The sequence below is a fragment of the Littorina saxatilis genome, linkage group LG1 (genome assembly GCF_037325665.1).
Source record: "Littorina saxatilis isolate snail1 linkage group LG1, US_GU_Lsax_2.0, whole genome shotgun sequence".
NCBI classification, from domain to species: domain Eukaryota; kingdom Metazoa; phylum Mollusca; class Gastropoda; order Littorinimorpha; family Littorinidae; genus Littorina; species Littorina saxatilis.
The window spans coordinates 33,777,244-33,799,815 of NC_090245.1; the positions used below are offsets into that span (position 1 = coordinate 33,777,244).

At 41.0% G+C, this 22,572-nt stretch overlaps 1 protein-coding gene across 3 annotated transcripts in view; it reads right to left on the reverse strand.

Annotated features, from left to right (window-relative positions):
* The window catches only part of LOC138967596 (core-binding factor subunit beta-like), a 59,916-nt gene extending 38,512 nt beyond the window's left edge, over window positions 1-21,404 (reverse strand). The window contains exons 1-2 of one of the 3 annotated variants that reach the window (XM_070340198.1): window positions 21,203-21,404; window positions 18,500-18,586 (exon numbers count right to left, since the gene is read on the reverse strand). In XM_070340198.1, the coding sequence (XP_070196299.1) occupies window positions 18,500-18,586; window positions 21,203-21,340 (225 nt within the window). In that variant the 5' untranslated portion in view covers window positions 21,341-21,404. Of the gene's footprint in view, window positions 1-18,499; window positions 18,587-20,883; window positions 21,063-21,202 lie in introns of those variants that run through there. The other 2 variants (XM_070340214.1, XM_070340206.1) reach the window with 2 other exon arrangements.
* Between the last annotated feature and the right edge of the window lie 1,168 nt (window positions 21,405-22,572).

Consider the following 22,572-nt stretch of genomic DNA (forward strand, 5'->3'; position numbering starts at 1 on the left):
AACACAAAAATGAAGCTACACAAACGCACAAGTAAATCTGAGTGTGCTAGAAAACGCACAAACACAAAAATGAAGCTACACAAACGCGCAAGTAAATCTGAGTGTGCTAGAAAACGCACAAACACAAAAATGAAGCTACACAAACGCACAAGTAAATCTGAGTGTGCTAGAAAACGCACAAACACAAAAATGAAGCTACACAAACGCACAAGTAAATCTGAGTGTGCTAGAAAACGCACAAACACAAAAATGAAGCTACACAAACGCACAAGTAAATCTGAGTGTGCTAGAAAACACACGTGCTCATGCCCTTTCGACGAACTCAATTCATTGTCCCCTTCACAAACCATTACCCTTCTTATCGTGATGCAACAATATCGGTTTTCTTCTTTTTCGTGTGTTTTAAGCACTTTCGTCTTACATTCACACTCAGTTTTCCACCAGCAATTTTTGTTACATTTCGTGACTGAGCGATCCCGTAAAATTAGTTTTGGGACATAACTACAATCATGAGGGTAACATTTAAAAAAATAATCAGTTTAAAAAACGGGCAAAATTAAAAGCGAACAGTTTTTGGGACTGTGGTGGACATTTCGACTCCTGCATGCAATGCGGGATGAGGGAGGTATAAGAATGAAAAAAGAAACGAAGAGAAAAAGGTTTACTGACGATCATTTAGAAAACATCAAAGATGGAAGGTTGACCGAGGCGAAATGCAATGGGTTTTGTTTCTTCTTCTTCTTTTTGTTGTTGTTTTTGTTTTAGTTCGTTATTTTGTCAGTAGCAAGGAAACGTCCCACGATTGACAATAGGGTCTTTCCTGGCAAAATTGCTTAGGCACAGTTAATAATTGTCTACCTATACCCGTGTGACTGGGAATAATAGGCCGTGAAAGGTAAATATGCGCCGAAATGGCTGCAATCTACTGGCCGTATAAAATTTCATCTCACACGGCATCATTGCAGAGCGCCTAGAACTGTACCCACGGAATATGCGCGATATAAGCCTCCTATTGATTGATTGAAACGCAAGAAGAACAAGAACATAAGTTTCACTTTTAGAAAAAGAGAAAGAGAGCAATTTGAAACGAGTATTCGGGAAGGTTTTACAAAACAAAACAAAAAAGAGCTGACCTCGCATTCGGCTCGAGTAAACGGTCCATAAATCCTGCGTGAGTTAAGGAAATGAGCGAGCGAGAGAGAGAGAGATAGACAGACAGACAGACAGACAGACAGAAAGAGACAGATGGAGAGCCGCTTATCACAGCAGAGATAGGATGTAAAATGAATTGTAAGAAAGAAAGAAAAACAAAGCAGAATTTTTTTATTTTTTTATTTTTTAAGTTATGCTTCCGCAGTAGGACTGAACTTCGATGTATACTGCAACGTACGTTACCACTTTCGCTACGGCGCGAGACTTTTGCCAGTACTCCCACCAGTGCTAAATGACTGCCGGTATTACCTGCATACCAAAGACTGGACAGGAAAAAGGAGTGGAAGCTGGTGTTGTCACAAGGTATAGGCGCCACGGCATACCTGAGCAAAGATCTAACGGAACAACGATCCACGCTTTATTGGCTTCTCACCGGTCACATTTTCCGCTCCAACGCTCCTCAAATTCCCTCCGGAAACAGGAGGGGCTAAGAAGCTCTGGGAGTCAAAGTATTTCCAGGTAAGATGATGGCATCAACCCCGTGACATTATCTGCACCTACAGGTGAGGTGATTTTTCACGCTGCAGGAAAACCTTAGCTTTTTCTTTCAGACTGGAAGAGTTATGTCCCTTGAAGTCCAACCGAGCCGAGTTGTCGATAATGGGTTTAACTTGCTACACTTAGCTGACCTTCTTACTTGCTTCCGTCTCAGTCTCCCGATCCCGTCTTTCCTTGTTGCTGTTGTTATTGGGTGTTTTTTTACTGATATTTTTGTGGAAAATGCCAGTCTCAGTCTTTCTTTGAATTTGATCCTTTCTGTCATTATTGTGACTTTAGCAGCAGAAAATGTAACTCCGGGTCATATCCATAAACGTTTTGTTCTTTTCCCCCGGCGACAACTTCAGCACGTAGCGAACAGGTCAACGAACGCAAGATTGAAAAGATTCAGAACGCAGTCAGCCAGTCCTTGCCCCGTGCGCACAAATAGCCTGGTGTTATGCTTTGAATCAGCTAAACTGGCAAATAAAACAAATATAAGAATAACAACTGTGTGAATGGTGCTATACTGAATGAAAGAGTGTGACATGAAGTTCTTGTACATCATTGTAAAGAGTGTGAATGACGTTTTAGTTTAGATGTCAAGCGCTTAGAGCAAGCCTTTTTAACGAAAGTTTTTGATTTAGCGCTATATAAATGTTCTTCTTATTATTATTATAAGACAAGATCACCAGTCTCTCTTTCTCGCTTCACCTTAGAGATGAGCAAACCACTGAGCCACACTACTACGTACACTGCACACACGAAGAAACTTGACCTGGGCTCAAATTCTCGGATGGAATATATAATGTGTGTGTCCAGTATTTATCGACATAAAATGAATACAATCGTGAAGGAAAGGGGGTGGTCAGGTAATAAGATTGAGAGGAGGGGGGGGGGGAGAAATAGACAGCAAAACTTAATTCAGAGACTGCCTAATCAATAATCCGGATTACCTCTGACCACAAAGAATGCAGTCATAATAGTAATCGAACGACACTCAGCATCGGTAATATACATGTGACCACTAGGTTATAAATTAGTGTCTGTATAACTCACTGTGCATGCACGTGACATACGGAGAACGTGAAATCGGACCTGACAAGCAAAGACATAAAACGAAAAGATCTGCAATGAACTGCGATTTAGAAAATCGACCATGTTAACCCTTATTCTTTCAAGGTCAAACTACACGCTGCTAAAAGTGCTTTGGAATGACGAAAACGGACAGGGACTCTGAAAAAGCAATCCAAGTTCATTCATAATTGATCACAACCCTCGCCGCATATTACTACGCGAAGGAAAAAGCCTTCAGGGGTCTCGTAAAAAGGTTACGCGGCGATTGAAATTGAAGAGAAAGAGCGCGTGAAGAGTTTACAGTTCAGCGACAGACCGTTAACAAAACTGAAATAGAATAAAAGATGTTAAACTAAACGAGAAAAGAGTTTTTTCCGTTCCGTTTACCAGGTTTCCCTCCGCCACCTCAACTTTTACAAAAAGCCGGATATGACGTCATCAGTGACATTTATCGAAAACATGAAAAACACGTCTGGGGATATCATTCCCAGAAGCTCTCATGTAAAGTTTCATGAAGATCGGTCCAGTAGTTTACTCTGAATCGCTCTACACACACTCACACACACACACACACCACGACCCTCGTCTCGATTCCCCCTCTATGTGAAAAGGCATATCTATTCTTATTCTTGTAACACTCGAAAAATAAAGAACTCTCTCTGTCTCTGTCTCTGTCTCTGTCTCTGTCTCTGTCTCTGTCTCTCTCTCTCTCTCTCTCTCTCTCTCTCTCTCTCTCTCTCTCTCTCTCTCTCTCTCTCTCTCTCTCTCAAAGCGTATTTTGTTGTTGTCTTAAAATTGCAGCGGGAAAGCTTGTCTGAACAGCAAAAGACTGAGTACGCAGCACTCTACTGGCTTGGTCCACCATCGATCCCTTGGCATTTCTACCGTCAACATCTTGTCCAATCAACGGCTATTTTCAACCCTCTCCTCGCCTAATGAGGAGACAGGGCGGACAAATCAGGTACAGCATCAGGATATCCAGTCTTGGAAAGAATACTACCAGCACAGCCACCGAGACGGCTAAAGCACTAGGATATTGCTCTGTTGCTATCGTGTCTCGACGGCCGAAGCGTTTGTGATTTTGGACAAACTGTATGAGACAGTGGACACTTTTAGGACAGCCATTTTGGCCGACGTTGTTTCTGACGTGATATGCTATGGGCTACAAGGCATACAATTTTTTTTTAAAAAGGACGTTACTGAGCATGTAATGTTTAACTAGCATGTAATGTTTAACTTAGAATCTATCTCCCTTTTTATACTCGTTACTGTGTCAGATATCGACACAAGACATGTCAATTAAAGTGATTCGTTATAAAATCAGAGTCATTTCAGGCACGAATCCACCTAAGATAGGTACTTTGACAGATTCGTTATAAAAACAAAGAGTCGTTTTACGTCAGAATCCGCCCAAGATTAACCTTTGACCGAATCAGTATTAAACATAATCAGTCATTTTAAGTTAGGATCAACCTAAGTGTAAGATGGGTCATTTGACAGACTCGTAAAGAAAGTAAAGTCCTTTTACGCCCGAATTATCCCAAGATTGACCAATTCATTATACAGGGTGACCCCCCAAAAAGAGTACCCAAACAAACCGTCATAAATTGAACAAAAATAAAGCAATCTTCATAAAATTTATTTACACACACAAGTAGCCTCTGCATGATTTGCACAGAAAATTTTAGCGTTCTAGTTTGTCTTTCAGGAAAGTTATGCTCATTCTCCAGAACATGCTCCAAATGGCCTCCGCGCCGCTGCAGGCAAACTTGAACTCGCCGCGCTAAGTTATCAATCACCCGCACACACTCCTGTTGCGAGATTCCGCGAATGGTTGTTGTGATGGCTCTCTTGAGTTCTGTGATTGTCTGTGGGTTGTTCCTGTAGACGTTGTCTTTCAGGAACCCCCAAAGATAGAAATCTGGGGGATTTAAATCCGGGGGAGGCCATTTGGAGCATGTTCTGTAGAATGAGCATAACTTTCCTGAAAGACAAGCTAGAACGCTAAAATTTTCTGTGCAAATCATGCAGAGGCTACTTGTGTGTGTAAATACATTTTATGAAGATTGCTTTATTTTTGTTCAATTTATGACGTTTCGTTTGGGTACTCTTTTTTTTGGGTCACCCTGTACATCGGAAGTTATTTCAGGCGAAAACTAGCAACAACAGAAAAGGTATAACCGATACATAATGAAATCAATGACATGAGTCATAAAAACAATAAAGGGTCGGTGCGGCATTTCACTCATTTGATAAAGCCTGATATTAATATGGCGAAGTCGACTGCGCAAAGTCTAATTTACGAAGCTCGTTCCGCGAAGCTTTGCCGCTGAGATTTTGGTAAAAAGATGTTGCGACTGAAATCTCCGCGAAGTCAACTTCGGGATCAATTAAAGAAGGCCTTAACGGCATGCAAGAAATTATATTTAAGTGGGTCACACGACCGATTCTTTGTTGGACCATAGATATATAATTATCTATGGTTGGACTGATCGGCCATTTCAACTTTCAGTGTACGCCGAAAGATCGAGGAGCACCGCCTGGCCTAAATCCTGCATGTTCCTTATATTTTGGCATCAAATCACACGCTTTAATAATGCCAAAATATGCGGGAAAACAAGAGATCTCAGATCTGGAAAAAGAAGGTCGAAGCAGTAAAGCAGATCATGATGTCAAAACTGATATCGTAAACTAGTAATTAGGCCTACATGACTAAGAAGAAGAAAGACAGAAACAATTCTATAACACTTCACGCATGCGTGTTCCCATGTGCACGTGACACCGTTCTGCGCGTGTAAAACGTAGTCCGATCTTGCACAATATCCATCCAATATCAGCCATCCACGCAGCTTCAATGATCAGGAACCAAACTTGACCTTTTACGACATCACGTATAAAATGCTAAAAGCGAACATCACGACACCTTCTTAAAAAACCGAAACTAAGACGAAACGAAATATTTTTCTTAGCCGGTTCCGACGATGGATTTCAACATTACGGCCATAAGGCCGCAAATTACAAGCGGTAAAACAAACCCGGAGGGTTGTGCGTTGAATCAGCCGGCCGCGGAGGGATTTCTGAGATTTCAAGTTCAAGAGCGAATCACTCGTCAGTTTCGGCCGGCGGCCAAACAAAGGCACTTTTTTTCCGTCGTTTCACGGCAAAATAAATGAGTGCTTGTACGGATATAGCGTAATCAATTCTCGGTTGTTTGCGAAATCAGATAGATTTGTCCAAAAAAGTAAGTCTCTCGGCAAAAATTGAAGACTGTACACTCATCACTGATAGAACAGAACGACTTGCGAAGGTAATGTTCCGAGTGGGAAGATGTAGAAATGAAATGCAAATGATCAATAGATGAGTTAAGTTAGTACCGCCGACCTTGCATTGAGTCACGTGGGTCAAGGAATAATTGAACACTTCAAGTATAATTGAACACTTGAACATGTTTCAGTGTCTTGTGAGACGGTGTAAGTGAGCAAGAAAGCATTTGTGTGAAAATACTGCACCAGTAAAACTTTTCAATGAACAGGAAAGGACGACTATATACGATAATACAAATGGTTTAAGGCAGTGTCACAACGTGATGGGACATGTTTTCTATAAATGATCACGGTGTCAACACCGGGCCATGCACCAACATGCAGGAATGTGAATTGTTGAGATCTTTTTTTTTGTTTTTCCTATTTCCTTTTTATATTTAGTCAAGTTTTGACTAAATATTTTAACATCGAGGGGGAATCGAAACGAGGGTCGTGGTGTATGTGCGTGTGTCTGTTTGTCTGTGTGTCTGTGTGTGTGTGTGTGTGTGTGTAGAGCGATTCAGACTAAACTACTGGACCGATCTTTATGAAATTTGACATGAGAGTTCCTGGGTATGAAATCCCCGAACGTTTTTTTCATTTTTTTGATAAATGTCTTTGATGACGTCATATCCGGCTTTTCGTGAAAGTTGAGGCGGCACTGTCACGCCCTCATTTTTCAACCAAATTGGTTCAAATTTTGGTCAAGTAATCTTCGACGAAGCCCGGACTTCGGTATTGCATTTCAGCTTGGTGGCTTAAAAATTAATTAATGACTTTGGTCATTAAAAATCTGAAAATTGTAAAAAAAAATAACAATTTATAAAACGATCCAAATTTACGTTTATCTTATTCTCCATCATTTGCTGATTCCAAAAACATATAAATATGTTATATTCGGATTAAAAACAAGCTCTGAAAATTAAATATATATAAAAATTATTATCAAAATTAAATTGTCCAAATCAATTTAAAAACACTTTCATCTTATTTCTTGTCGGTTCCTGATTCCAAAAACATATAGATATGATATGTTTGGATTAAAAACACGCTCAGAAAGTTAAAACAAAGAGAGGTACAGAAAAGCGTGCTATCCTTCTTAGCGCAACTACTACCCCGCTCTTCTTGTCAATTTCACTGCCTTTGCCATGAGCGGTGGACTGACGATGCTACGAGTATACGGTCTTGCTGAAACTTGAAATGGCATTGCGTTCAGTTTCATTCTGTGAGTTCGACAGCTACTTGACTAAATATTGTATTTTCGCCTTACGCGACTTGTTTTTTTTACCCATGTACCCTCCCCCCCCCCCCACCCCCCCCCCCCCCCCTTCCCAATCACACCCACCCACCACTATTGAAATAAACCGTCCATCACTTTGAATTGACTAAAGCATATCGCATGACTGTCTGTGTAACTCTCAGCAAATAATCAACTGCACTTTTGAATTCGGCATGCAATGCAATGCAATGAATGAGCCAACAGGGTGCCATAACTGCACCCGAGGCCTACGCTCGATCCATGCTAAACTCGGAAAACACCTGAGTCGGCATTTTGCCAGAACAGCCGCTGTGGGGGTGGGAGGCGAGGCCGTAGATAGAATAGCAACTATACACACTGAGCTTTCGGGGAGCACAAGTTTAGACACAGTGTAAAGGAGAACCCTCTTCTTGGCGGCCGGCTTGCGCGACCCTGAAAGGTGCAAGTATTCGGGGGGAAAAACCCACCTCGACCGAGAAAGGAGGTCGGCAGATTACGTGGCAAGGCCTACACACTCACACACCGTTCTCTCACTCACAGCTGAGCCGAGTTTTTGTTACACCTTGGCCCGCTCAGTGAATTACGACTCCCAAATAGGTCATGTGGTTTCCGTTTGATTTTTTTTCTTCTTTCTAAATTTTGTTTTAACTCACTGTTGAAGTTTGGGAACGTTGTGGGTATTTTGGTCCGTCACCTGCCTTTTGGTTTATAACCCCTGCATGCTTTTTATTTGTGTTTATTTATCTATTTATTTGTGTGTGTGTGTGTGTGGTTACTTTTCAAACACAAAGTGTGCTAAAGTCAGGGGTTGTATATAGGCTTACTTTGTTTTCCGACTTGTGGTTTAACCCCGGCCGTACTTTAAAAGGAAGGGGGGGGGGGGGGTGTGAGTGCCGGGGTAGTCTATTCGAACTTGCTGTCAAAGTGTGGGTTGTATTGTCAGTATATTTGTTCGTCAGCTGACTTGAGGTTTAGCCCCCGCACTTTTTGGGGGGTCAGCTGACTTGCGGTTTAACCCCAGCATGTTTTGTAAGGTAACAACCTCACGTGAATTAAGGGTGGATTTTTTTTCTTTCAAAAGTTGAAAGATCGATGTTTTGTTATCGTTGTATCATGGGATGTCTCAGAGTCATGTGGATAAAGGAGAGGCGATGTGTGTGTGGTGTGTGTGTGTGTGTGTGTGTGTGTGTGTGTGTGTGTGTGTGTGTGTGTGTATGTGTGTGTGTGTGTGTGTGTGTGTGTGTGTGTGTGAAGAAAAAAAATTCAAGTCAGGCTCTATTTTTTCTCACAATCACGAAGACTTTCGTTGTTCTTTTTTTATTTATTTATTTTTTATTTATTTTGTTCAGTGTCACATGCTCTAACACATATGATTCTTCTGGTTGCTTTTGTAGTTTTTGTGTACCCAGGTCAGGTTAGCAGAATGCAACGTTCCTTTCCATGCTTCTTTACGTTTTTGTGTGTGTGTTTCTTTTAAAATCTTCTAAAAGTTTTATGCGGCATCGTGGTCATCATTCTTTTAACTTTTAAGGACGTTTCTAAACCTTCCATAAGTCAATTTCCTGAGCTGAAAAGAATATGATTCCATCCAATCAAAGCTTGAAAAGATTAGAATTCCATCAACCCAAACCTGAAACACGCATTCAAAAACGAAATAAAATGTTCTGAATTATGAAGAGAAACTAACACTCTCTTGTGGCGTTAGCTGCAGGGCTTCGACTTTCAGTGTAGGAGGCCTGTCATGTTTACATCATCTCCAAGTTTTGAACTGCGTTAATTAAAATGATTTATGTTCTCTCAAGCTGTGACTTGTTTCCTCCGTCATAAAAAAGTAATAATAACGCTTGTGAGAAACTGATTTATCCCCTACACACATAATTTCGTCGCAGCAAACGGAGTGACTAGGATCTCTCCATACATCAAACATTGCAGCCGTACAAAATTCTTCAGCAAGAAAAAACAATATCTTTATAAGAAGAGGAGTGTTGGTGACTTGCAACTGTTGATGAGTGCGCAAAATGCATGATGAATGTAAAATACGACTGAAACTGAAGTCAGGATATAAGGAGGTGTCATGATGTGTCTTTATGTGTGTGTATGTGTGTGTGTGTGTGTGTGTGTGTGTGTGTGTGTGAGTGACGGGGGAAGGACGTGTGTGTGTGCATGCGCGCGTGCTTGTGCGTCTGTGTGCACATGCGTGACTTTTTATATTTAGTCAAGTTTTGACTAAATATTTTAACATCGAGGGGGAATCGAAACGAGGGTATGGTGTATGTGCGTCTGTCTGTGTGTGTGTGTAGAGCGATTCAGACTAAACTACTGGACCGATCTTTATGAAATTTGACATGAGAGTTCCTGGGTATGAAATCCCCGAACGTTTTTTTCATTTTTTTGATAAATGTCTTTGATGACGTCATATCCGGCTTTTCGTGAAAGTTGAGGCGGCACTGTCACGCCCTCATTTTTCAACCAAATTGGTTGAAATTTTCGTCAAGTACTCTTCGACGAAGCCCGGGGTTCGGTATTGCATTTCAGCTTGGTGGCTTAAAAATTAATTAATGACTTTGGTCATTAAAAATCTGAAAATTGTAAAAAAAAATAAAAATTTATAAAACGATCCAAATTTACGTTTATCTTATTCTCCATCACTTGCCGATTCCAAAAACATATAAATATGTTATATTCGGATTAAAAACAAGCTCTGAAAATTAAATATATAAAAATTATTATCAAATTTTTTTCCCCGAAATCAATTTAAAAACACTTTCATCTTATTCCTTGTCGGTTCCTGATTCCAAAAATATATAGATATGATATGTTTGGATTAAAAACACGCTCAGAAAGTTAAAACGAAGAGAGGTACAGAAAAGCGTGCTATCCTTCTCAGCGCAACGAATACCCCGCTCTTCTTGTCCATTCCACGTGCACTGCCTTTGCCACGGGCGGTGGAGTGACGATGCTACGAGTATACGGTCTTGCTGCGTTGCGTTGCGTTCAGTTTCATTCTGTGAGTTCGACAGCTACTTGACTAAATATTGTATTTTCGCCTTACGCGACTTGTTTTTTCTTCTTGAAAGGCACAGTGTGTGGCAGTATATGAATACAGGATCTGATATGCATTTTTATGATAAATGCAAGGGATAGGTTTCCATATATGCGAACACATATACACACACTGACGTACTCACACGCGCACATGACACTCATCACTTATTTGAAGAACGTCAAGGTTCCCATTTGCACCGATTTTAAATATCTCTCTCTCTCTCTCTCTCTCTCTCTCTCTCTCTCTCTCTCTCTCACCACACAGCCACTCTCTTCATCCACACCCCCCCCCCTTCCTCCACGACTAAGCTTTTCCTGGGAAGCCCTAGGCGACTGAAAAGGGGAGGTGTAACGGTCATGATATTCCGCCGAAGAATGTGAGCGATGTGGGGCTGATATTTCATTCATGTCGGGGGTCGCATTGTTGGTGGGTGAGGTGTGTGCCGCTAATAACCGCTAAAACACTGCCCAGAGGGTCCCGCTAGCTGGCCCCGTGGTTCAATGCTTCGCCCGCTTTCTGGGACTCGAACCGTGTATGAATGTTGAAAGGTACGGGCCTCGGCTCTAAAACTATTAAAACTAATGAGGCATTTCAGTGTGCTAATTTCTGATGCTATTGCCAAATTCATACAAGCACATAAGCACGCGCGGCACACACACACGCGCGCACCCCACCCCCCCACACACACATACACACAGTGACACACACAAATACACACAAACACTCGCACGCACACACATGCGTACGAACGCACACACGCACAAACAAGCGCCTACGAACCGTGAACCCACACCGGCTGACGCACAAACAAACACCATCACCAACATTTTCAAACACCGCCTACAATCGTGCTTTACATTCGTTATGCGTTCCGCCCATGCATGTCATTTCGGAGACACTCCGCGCTCCATAATGATACAACTTTCACCGGCTGATGTATTGAGCATAACTGCAGCGTTTGGTGTGCAGTGAGACTGAACAGTCATGTATCTCATACCACCACAAGCCTACACATCCACTGAGAGAATCTCGACGAGAGCCAGTTGAGCAGCACAGTATCCTTCAATGTTAAGGCATAGTCCTTCATATGTAAACAGTTCGGCGGCATAATCTCATATCTGCCCTGGCTTTTACCCGGCATAATCTCATATCTGCCCTGGCTTTTACCCGGCATAATCTCATATCTGCCCTGGCTTTTACCCGGCATAATCTCATATCTGCCCTGGCTTTTACACGGCATAATCTCATATCTGCCCTGGCTTTTACACGGCATAATCTCATATCTGCCCTGGCTTTTACACGGCATAATCTCATATCTGCCCTGGCTTTTACACGGCATAATCTCATATCTGCCCTGGCTTTTACACGGCATAATCTCATATCTGCCCTGGCTTTTACACGGCATAATCTCATATCTGCCCTGGCTTTTACACGGCATAATCTCATATCTGCCCTGGCTTTTACACGGCATAATCTCATATCTGCCCTGGCTTTTACACGGCATAAGAAGAGTAAGACCATCCGGGGGGACCTCCACTTGAACACACACCAAAACCCAACACCCTGACTCAGTGCTTCCTGTGCGGAGCCTAGATTTTTGTATGAATCAGTTTCTTAATGCTGCCGAAGAGGGTCACATCATAGTTGCCGAAGCAACGATTTGTTTTTTTTGGGTCGCAGATTACGATATAAACAGTCAAAAGCTGTACCGGCACAACTATCTCACAGATGACTACACATGTATACCTTCAGTGTTGTCAGCCTACCGAAACTTTAGGCGGTTTCAGTGTTAGTTCGCATCTCCCGCCAAAATGTAATGAACATTTCCCGTGATCACGTTCTGGGCCTGAACTGGCTGTGTGCGGTTGTGCCAAAATGGACCCACATACCATCGTTTAAATTTTTCTTTCGTAATCAAACCGACAATGTCTTGACACAAAGTACCCAAGGTAGGAAAGAGTTCTCCCTCTCCTGAGCCTGATCGAGGGCCACGCTGTCCTGCCCGGACGAAAATGAGTTCGTAAACAATTGCAATGTTCGACTCCGCCTTGCAAGAAGGTCAATTACACTTGGTATAATTTCAAATGGATAGACGCCTGAACCATGACTGAAAGCCCTGGGAGCTCCGTGCACCTTGAAGTGTCAAGGACAGTAACTTTAAGGTATAGGTTTAAGTCAACTACTACGTACGAAAGTCACAGTTTTCAATTACTTCGTGCGTCTTTGTTCATTGATCAATTCTCTTGATGTTAGTACCGTTGTGTTCTGAAGTCACTGCAATTTCCTTTGATATTAGGCTCATGGTGTATAACCGGATCAAACACATGATAGTCGCTAAGGAATGAAGTAATTAGTTTTTTCTCTCCCGATTTAGGTACATACTGTTACTAATTGGAACCTGGCAGTGAGGAGAGTATCATCGAAACAGAAAGTCAACATCCTGATGTACCCGTGTTCGCATGTTTGGTTTTGATTATCTGCTAGATTTGTTTGTTTGTTTGTTTGCTTAACGCCCAGCCGACCACGAAGGGCCATATCAGGGCGGTGCTGCTTTGACATATAACGTGCGCCACACACAAGACAGAAGTCGCAGCACAGGCTTTATGTCTCACCCAGTCACATTATTCTGACACCGGACCAACCAGTCATAGCACTAACCCCATAATGCCAGACGCCATGCGGAGCAGCCACTAGATTGCATTATCTGTTTGAGAAAGTAGATATTTTGGAAAATATGAAATGCAAATGGCGGCCATAACTAATATTTTGCTGATATCTATACCACTTCTAGCAGATGATCAAAACCAAACATGCGAACACGGGTACATAACTGTTGCTGTTATACCCTCCTCGCTGACTGCCAGGTTCCAATTAGTAACAGTATGTACCTTAATCGGAATTTTAAAAAAATGTATTCATTAGCGACTATTGCGTGTTTCATCCGGTTATACACAGTGAGCCTTATTATATCAAAGGAAAGTGCAGAGTCTTAGGAACACAACCCGGTACCAAAATCAAGAGTACTGGTCAAGAAACGAAGACGCACGGTGCAATTGAAAACAATGACTTCCGTACGTATTAGTTGACTTAACCTCCACCTTAAAAGCCATTTGAACTGTTTCCATGGGAAGTAGTGTGCATTCATTTTAATCCACAAATGATATGCGTTCAATGCAAGCATAAAAAACCCCGTGATTACACTGATTTTTGAGAAAATAACAACAACAAGGAATTGTTTCAAATGTGTTTCTGACCAAACAGACAAAAACTTGCTGTATCTTATCCTCTGCGAAAGGCAACACGCGATGTAACAGGGTATGCTAATGCCTATTCAGTCATGCGGCCAATGTCATACTTTATTTATCATCGTTGCAGCAAAACAGTTCTGGAGTTCACAAATTGATAGTGCTCCGTTAACTACTTTCTCTCTCTTTGTCTGTCTGTCTGTCTGTCTTTGTCATTCTGTCGGTCGTTTTCTCTGTCTCCATGTACCTGTCTGTCTCCCCCCCCCCCCCCTAGATGCCATTGTGTACTTAGTTATTAATACTGTAACTGTGAGCATACACTTTCCTTTCTTTTTTTTTTAAATCGTGTCTGCTACTCTCAAAAAAAAAAGCAAAATGCGCAGACATGTTGAAGTCACAGCCACAGTTACAAGACTAATATTGGCCACTTTAACAATACAACACATTTCAAGACGATATAATACGATTACCATTCCTGTCCACTTCATTATCTGTATGGAGAATTCAATGCATGTGTTTTACACATGGATCTAGGCGTATACCACCCATACAGTCATGACATCATCAAAAACAATTCCAAAGCCTTGCTTGTAGTTGGTTTACAAAAATGGATATTTCAGAGCTATGCTTTCATGTTGTGTTACGTCGCTGCCTTGAGTTCTTGATACATGTAACAATCATCGACAGTCAATTGATATGTGCGAACTTTGTTAGCCTCACTCTGTGCGTCTTTGTCGGTGTCTGAGCGTGCGAATTTAACTTGTGTTTGTACCTGTTTCAAGATATATTTCATTTCACATCTCTCGCTCAATACTGCAACAGCAAAAGCCCTTTTACATGACGATGATTTTGCGGAAAACAACACTTTAATAAAGATATCGCTCGAGTAGCTGCAGGGTAGACAAAGGCGGGTGTATGCTGACTAAAGTAAGGGGGGGGGGGGGGGGTAAGAGATTGGTTTTTTTTTTTTTTTTTTTTTTTTTTTTGGGGGGGGGGGGGGGTGTAAATGAAACTTGAAGAATGCAAGGACATAGTTTTAACCGTCACATGAAGTCAGATTTTTTCTTAGCCTCGTCGTGTCTCCTCCCCCTGTAACCCCGGAACTAAAGTGACAGATAACCCGCACTGGGCCACAGGTACAGGTCGACACATGTACACAAAATAGAGCTGACGTCTTGCTCAACGCCTCACAGTATAGTGAAACCCTTATTAACATCACCTGAAAATCTGAAACGATATTGCCTTACAAGGGAGGGAGTCTTAAAAGGGAGGTACATTTACAGACATTAGGAACAGATCATCTGAATTAGCAAAGTAAAAGAAATGTGTGTGTGTGTGTGTGGTAGTGTGTGTGTGTGTGTGTGTGTTTCTATGTGTGTGTGTTTGTGTGTGTGTGTGTGTGTGTGTGTGTGAGTGGCGGAGGTGTGTGCGTCTGTGCGCACATGCGTGACCTTTTTTGGGGGGTGCGGGGGGGGGGGGGGGGGGGGTTAAAGTTGGGGGTATGAAAAGGGGGGTTGCAGTGTTGCACAGAAAAAGTACGATGAGCAAGAAATCAAAAGCACTTTTCTGGCATGATATTCAAATCACGAGTGGTGCTGGTAGAGAGCGTACAATTTTGGATAGATTCGCGATGATTTACAAGATGGTGGTGATTTCTCTGGAAAGAGAGGTGACTTCAGAAAGAAACTCCAGAAAAGAAGCACGTGAAAGCAGCCCCCCCCCCCAAAAAAAAAAAAAAACCAGTCCAAAAAAGAAAGAAACAAACAAACAAAGAAACAAACAAACAAACAAAAAAGAAACTAACAAAACAAAACTATTGTGGGAGCAACAAAAAAAAAGACTTCTGTTCACACAACCACAGAACAGAGGAACCTTTACAAAACCGCACAGTGCTTGACTAGCGGGAACAGTTTGGCTACCGTTTTAGGTATGTATTTTGTTCAACGAAAACAGTGCATGTATATTACCCGCTATTACGAGCTAGTCGTGTGACAGAGAGTCAAACAGCAGCAGTCGAGTGTGCAAGAAAACTCTCTGTCACATGACTAGATCGTAATGGCGATTATGTCTCACAGCTTCAACAGAGGAGAGAACAAACACGTTTTGCGTACTCACGCTTGATAAACCTAAACACAGGAGCAGCCATTGTGGAGAGATCTACTTTTTGACGAAAGTGACCGAACAACTATAAATGACGTCTCGGTATATGTGAATGACGTCACAGTCATCGTCACAGTCTGTATCTTTTGAAGCATCGCAATCTTCATGACGTCTTTCTGTGTCTGCATCCGCGAAATGTTTGTTCTTTCTGGGATCTTTGTCATCTATGTTCAGAACTCTGTCCTTATAGTGTCAGACTAACAGGCCTCCTGAGCGAGCCACTTTCCAAGGGCAGCTAAATTCGCGTATGGAAACAGTACTGTCGTCTGGGATGCCGTTTTCAGTATTCTGAGCGTTGAAGAATTTGTAAAGAGAAGAAACGATAACAGCAGGAGAAATAAAAGTCGTGTGTGCATTTTGGGGTTTTTGGGGGGACGATTTCGAGTTTGAATCCGTTCTTGCACATGCTCCAAAGCGTGTAACATACAATCTTGCACACGTTTGCTTTAGTAGTGGCAAAGAAGGAAAGCGTGTGACATATATATATATCTATATGATTCACAATTTCTATCAGCTTTTACCCGCTCTTGTTCACACAGTTGCAATACAACAGACACCTAACAGCCACACAGTGTAGGAACACAGGAAAAGTTTTGATACCGAAACAGAACTATCCCCTTTGTTTGACAAAGAAAGAAAGGGATACAATTCACAGCAAAGTTACAAGTCATTCGACTGTCAAGTGTTCTGTTCCAGGAAAAAAAGCCATATCACACGCTGTCGGATTTTGTTGATCTATGAATGGAACACGTTCAATAACAGGTTTATTCACGCTGAGTTGAATATGATATGCCGGTGTACGCCCACATAATATTTATTCATTATCAGACGGAAACTCGTGCACTTTTGCATGCAGGTATTTGTTTAGTGTGACTAAGCTGTGAGATATTAGGACCGATAAAAAAAATCATGGAGTGTATTAATACTCATTATGCAATAACTTTTGATTTAATATTCAACGTATGAACCGATTGTTACACTTGCAGTTGAAGTCCATCGATCAATACGGATTGAAATGTATGCAACCTTCATACGGTATTTACAATAGTTTGGGTTATTGTAAGTGTATTGTTTCCTGTATATACATATATATATAACTGTTTGTCAAACTACGTGTATGATAAACATGATTCCATATTTACAATATAACTTAAGTAAAGTGATATAAATTCGCTTTCCAAATTGTTAGAAAAAAGAATAAACAAACAAGTAAAATAGAAACAAACAAACACACACACCACACATACACTCACATACACAAAACACACACACACACACACACACACACACACACACACACACACACACACACACACACACACACACACTGTCAAGCTGTAGAGTTGTATCCCTCTTTACCCACACAACTCCAAGGTTACCATGTTAAAATGTCTGTTTAGTTTGATTTTCGTGATATAATTTAAGTTGATACATTGTTACTTTCTTTCTTTCTTTCTTTGGTGTTTAACGTCGTTTTCAACCGTTCAAGGTTACATCCCGACGGTACATTGTTACTGTGTGTGTGTGTGTGTGTGTGTGTGTGTGTGTGTGTGTGTGCGTGCGTGCGTGCGTGCATGCGGTGCGGTGCGGTGCGTGCGTGTGTGTGTGTGTGAATGCTCTGCTCTTGATTCGCTAAGTCTAAAGAAACATGACAAAAGTGAGCACCGGACAAATGCAAATCTGGAATACCGCAAATTATATATTTCGATCAACATAATATTTTCACCATATTATATGATTATATGGGGAAGAAGCCTCAATAGGCGAACATTCGACATTGTCTTTGTGTTGTTGAGTATCGATTTCTTTTGTTTTTCAACAACATTATTTATTTGTGTAAACAATGTAAATGGCTCTGTCAATTAACTTAGACCACGTTGCAAAGACTTAAAACTGGTTTGTTGTCGGCCAAGAACACGTTTATTCACGTGACAGTATAATGCTTTCATACGGTCATTCGTACGATATAACATATATGAGAAGATAAACAATGGTTTTATGAGTCCATTGGTATGACACAGAGAAACCCCATCAAGGCGCAGCACAATCATTACTGAGAGAACAAGTTTGTTTTATTCAAACTGGTAAACACTGCACATCTTAGAGTTAACTTCGTACAAATAAAGTACCATCCTTGCCCTAAAATATTTGCAAACATGAATGTGTGTGGTTTTATAAAGGTACAAATTTCTAACAAGGAATCAGTTAATTTCAATCCGCGTAAATTAATGTGCAAACTGTATGCGTAACGAATTATAGGCCTTGTCGATGTAGTTTTTGTGTGTTGAGCCTGTGCACTGTCTTAAATTTGCTCATGGGGAAGTTTTTAACCAAAATTGACTTGTGTACACTTCAGTCAGAGAGAGTTCAAAAGTAAAAAGAGCACAGAGATAGAAGGAAACAAACATGACTACTATTATTACTATAAACCACACAAAAGCAAGAGGCAAATCAAAACAACAACATAATCACATCTGCATTCTCATTTGAACCTCATACTTTCAGTAGTAGCCTACATGTACAATGATTACAGCATGATATGGGAGACTGCGGAGCTCCATACACAGATTCATCCAAAACGACACACACATAAAGAGCTAAACCAGTTTACACACTCGATTCGGACACAAAGTAGACTGCAGTGCCAAAGAAAAAATATACGCAAAAAAACAACTGGTCACAATCAAATGAACAAATAAAATGATGTTATCATTTTACTTACAAGATCGGAGTGTCCTTCCCTGCATTCTGTCTGGAATCTTAACTGTCTTTCGTCGAGCGATCTGTCTCTGTAGCCTGTGTAGCGTACCTGCAACGTCACAACACGCCACTGTGTCACAAACACTGACGCACCGCACAGTCCCAAATAGCACGTGAAACACACAACACGCCAAAATTAGGGTCAAGGGAAAATTGACAGTTTCACGTCTTAAGGAATAATGTATTGATAGATAGTCTTCTCATTGCAATCTACACATCCTTATCCGAAATGCACCTGCCTTCGTAGAATGGTTTCCTTTCTCAAAAGGAAACATTTAAGGGGAATTTCTTCACGGCCAACTGAGGGAGGCACAATACACATGCACGCCGTGTTAAAAATATTGCGCAAAAGACAGTTCACATCGACGATTATTTGTCCAGCAGTATGCACTATTGTCTGCAACAGTATAATGATTATTGTTGTACTAAATTAATGAGGATTCTGCAGTAGTCACATTAATTTGATTAATTCCTGAATGATTTGCAATGACACGCTCGTCACCTGATCACTTATGTCTTCTCGGTATTTGAAGGGAGGGGGTTTGTTACTTATCAATGTCTAAATAAACACTAGACTGAACTTAAACGATACAACTGTACTGTCTGTTATGTGGGTTACAAACAGAAACTTTTTTTTCCAATCAACCTCAGTATCTAGCAAGGTTCAAAACATGACTTCAGTCACTGTATTAACTTTGAGCCGGTTTAGAGGATGAGAATACTTAAAGTCAAATTATGATCAAACATTTATAATGTTTGTTGGAAAACAACGCTAAACACGGATCAAAGGAAATACAGAGACTTTTAGTAAGAGACATATATATATATATTATACAAATCCAGCAATCCAGCAGTGTATACAAATCCAGCAATAAAAGCCTATCTTGCCTTGGAATCTTTTTTTTATTTTTTATGATCTTACTCCACCAGTGACAACTAAAAGCTAAAATGAATAGTCCAGAAAACCAACTGGATAAGACTAATTTATAACTATGTTGAAAGAAAGGTTTCCCCGTCTGTTCTTTTTAACAAAAAATGGCAGCATGCCACAAAAGATGAGCTGATTTGTCATCTTGGGACAATGGGTACATTCCAAAACGGACCACCAGTCGGACAAATTGACTCTAGTTTCGTGACAAGAACGCGAGTCAGAAGACATTTCGTATCAATTCCTGACATATGATCGCACATTAATATTATATCATCGCAAAAATAGGATAAGGGATTTAAAAAAGTCTTTGCAGAATGTGCTATGAGAATTGTATTTTAGTCGTCTTACAAACCGTTAATCGAATACTGACATAGGGAAGTGAATGTGGGAAAAAAAAGATGCAGCCCACACAAATCGTCAGCCTTTTTGCAAATTATTCATCGAACATTGTTCTCAAAAATCCCAGTATTTCAAGTCAGCACCGAACACTGACATACGGAAGTGAACGTAGAAATAAAGGCGCAAGTGTGATACATTCTTCTGCTCATCTTTCACAAAAATCAAACTTTCAGGTGATAAAACTCGAGACGATTAAATCTTTTCCCTTGAATAGATTAGTGAATAATAGAGTGAATCTTTTTTTGTACTTGAAGTACTTGTGTGAAACCTGATTATTTTCTTCACGGAAAACTTGAGTTGAGAAAGAACACATTGTGGATCGACTACATTGGACTATTTTGCATCACCTCCACTGAGTATCAAGAATTGAATTAAATCTTGTTTATTATCGCTTTGAAGTGTTCTGCTTGGAAGTGCTTTCCTCATACAAAGGAGGATCTTTTAATGTTAGCATAAAAGAAAACGATGTATCTGAATACTGATATTAAACTAAAGGGGTGGTGACTGACTAGCTTCACGGTATGAATGAATCAGCGAAGATGCAGCTATAAGCTTGTAGTAACACATATTTCTTAATCACCTTTGACGAAAAAAAAGAAGTAATATTTCTAAACGATGACTGAATGAATTAACAGTCAATAAACATTTAACAGATTAGTAAATACGTGAAACTTGAGACTTTATCGGAAACTAGAAAGACCAAAATGTTGATGCCGAGACGAAAATCCGTTTGAAATAGAGTACTTTCACATGATAAATATCACATTAGTCCATGGTCAGTGAAAAATCACAAGTTGATTTTTTGGGGCCCACATATATCGTATTTATATGTGTTACACCTGTAAACTTCACACATCGGTAAAGCACACACATGTGTAAGAAAACCTCGCGGAAGTAAACAATCCATGTATCAATTAAAAAAAATTCTCAATCGCACAATCACACCGAACTTTCATCAGTAGTTTCACGATATACACAACACAACAAGGTGTGTAATACATTCCTATATATCGCACCCCTTCACGCCTCCACAGCGAAAGTATACACACGACACACCATACCGGCGATCGGATGTGTCCGAAAGCCAACCGATGAGGTAATCGACGCATTTTCCCATCCGTTCAAGTCTCAAGGTGGATGACATTTATTCCAGAAAGTGGATCACAGTTCGGTTCCGAGGGGTGATGGTGGTTTCTGTAAGTCCCAAGACAGCTTTCTTTTCGGGGTCGCAAGTGCCGGTATTCCCCAAATTCACACTCCCGAAACACTACTAACTGCTCGCTCTATACATGTGTGCCAAGCCCCCAAAAAGTTGAAGGGCTGTGCGAAACTTACCTCACATTCACGGCTGAGTTTTCTGAAAATTTCGTCGTTCTCAAACTTTGCTCTTTGATTTGACACAACTCTTGGCATTTTCAATATGTGTCTCGTCTTTAGTTCACAACACAACGTGCTTGGTTCGAATGGTAACATGCTTCTGCTGACACTTCATTCATTCGTAGTACACAACAATCAACGTTGACTGGGCAGGGAAAGCCGCCCGTCGCTGATTGGCTACCGCTTCGGCTTTCGTGATATCGTCCGGGATCGGCCGAGCACCACCGACTTCCATATATGGTGATTTGCGGGACCCGATCGATGTACGTCACAATAAATGTTTACCAGGCGGAAAACGAACACGGAGATTCGGTTTCGCGTTTACGAAAGATTCCATATATAGAATATTCCGTAAGCAATGAATTATTCATCACTTCCGAAGGCTGCCGAGTGTCCTAATTTCCACGACGAGGAGTAAACCGCGTGCTAGAGCTTACACACGATTTTTACTACGAACATTTACGCGCGAGGCTGGCGCGCGGAAAGAGCGTGCGACAGAGAAGTGGAGCAGAGAGTGCGAAGCGGGCGGGGAGCCGTGATTTGAGCGTGACTTTGCTGGCAGGCGTTGCCAGTGCCCACGACTTTCAAATGTCAATGGATCAGTAACTGAAAAAAGATCCAGTGTTTGTTGCAAGAGAAAGTCATGTCGGATTGACAGGTGGGGCGATTGTTTTAAACACAGATTTCAAAACAAACTGTATACAAACTGAACACGACAAACTTCTGTTTTGATTGCTTGTGATTACTGACTGACTGAAACGGTACCGCCTTATTTTAAGGTACCACCCTGTTAGTCTCTCTCGGTCTGTCTGTCTCTCTCTTTCAGGCCTTCGGTTCCCCATATGAGGCCATTATGTTCGAGTTACGTGACTTATACATTTGTTATTTCCCTACCGAACACTATTATTTTCGTGAAAGTGTCGTTTTCATCGTAATATCTTAGTATACGTGTATTTTGCCTTAATCAATACTTTTGAAAACGGTGATTATTCTCTCGATTTATTTCTTTAGTCTAATCAGGGACCTATATTAGATAGGTCTATGGTCTAATTCATGTATCTATCTATGAATTCATTTACTCATTCTCTTTTCATATTCATTTTTTTATTATCCAGAATAGTCTTCCTCGGCGTGTTTGAAGTATTCAGGCGAGTCTTCTTGTTTTTCTCTCTCTCGCTCTTCTTCGTCGTCGCCTCAGTTCTTTCTTTCTTTCTTTCTTTCTTTCTCTGTCAGAATGACTGAATAGGGATATGTTTCGGGCAAAAGACATTCAAGCAAACATGAAGGGAAAAAAATGTTTGGGTGGGGGGAGACTGAGAATCCACATA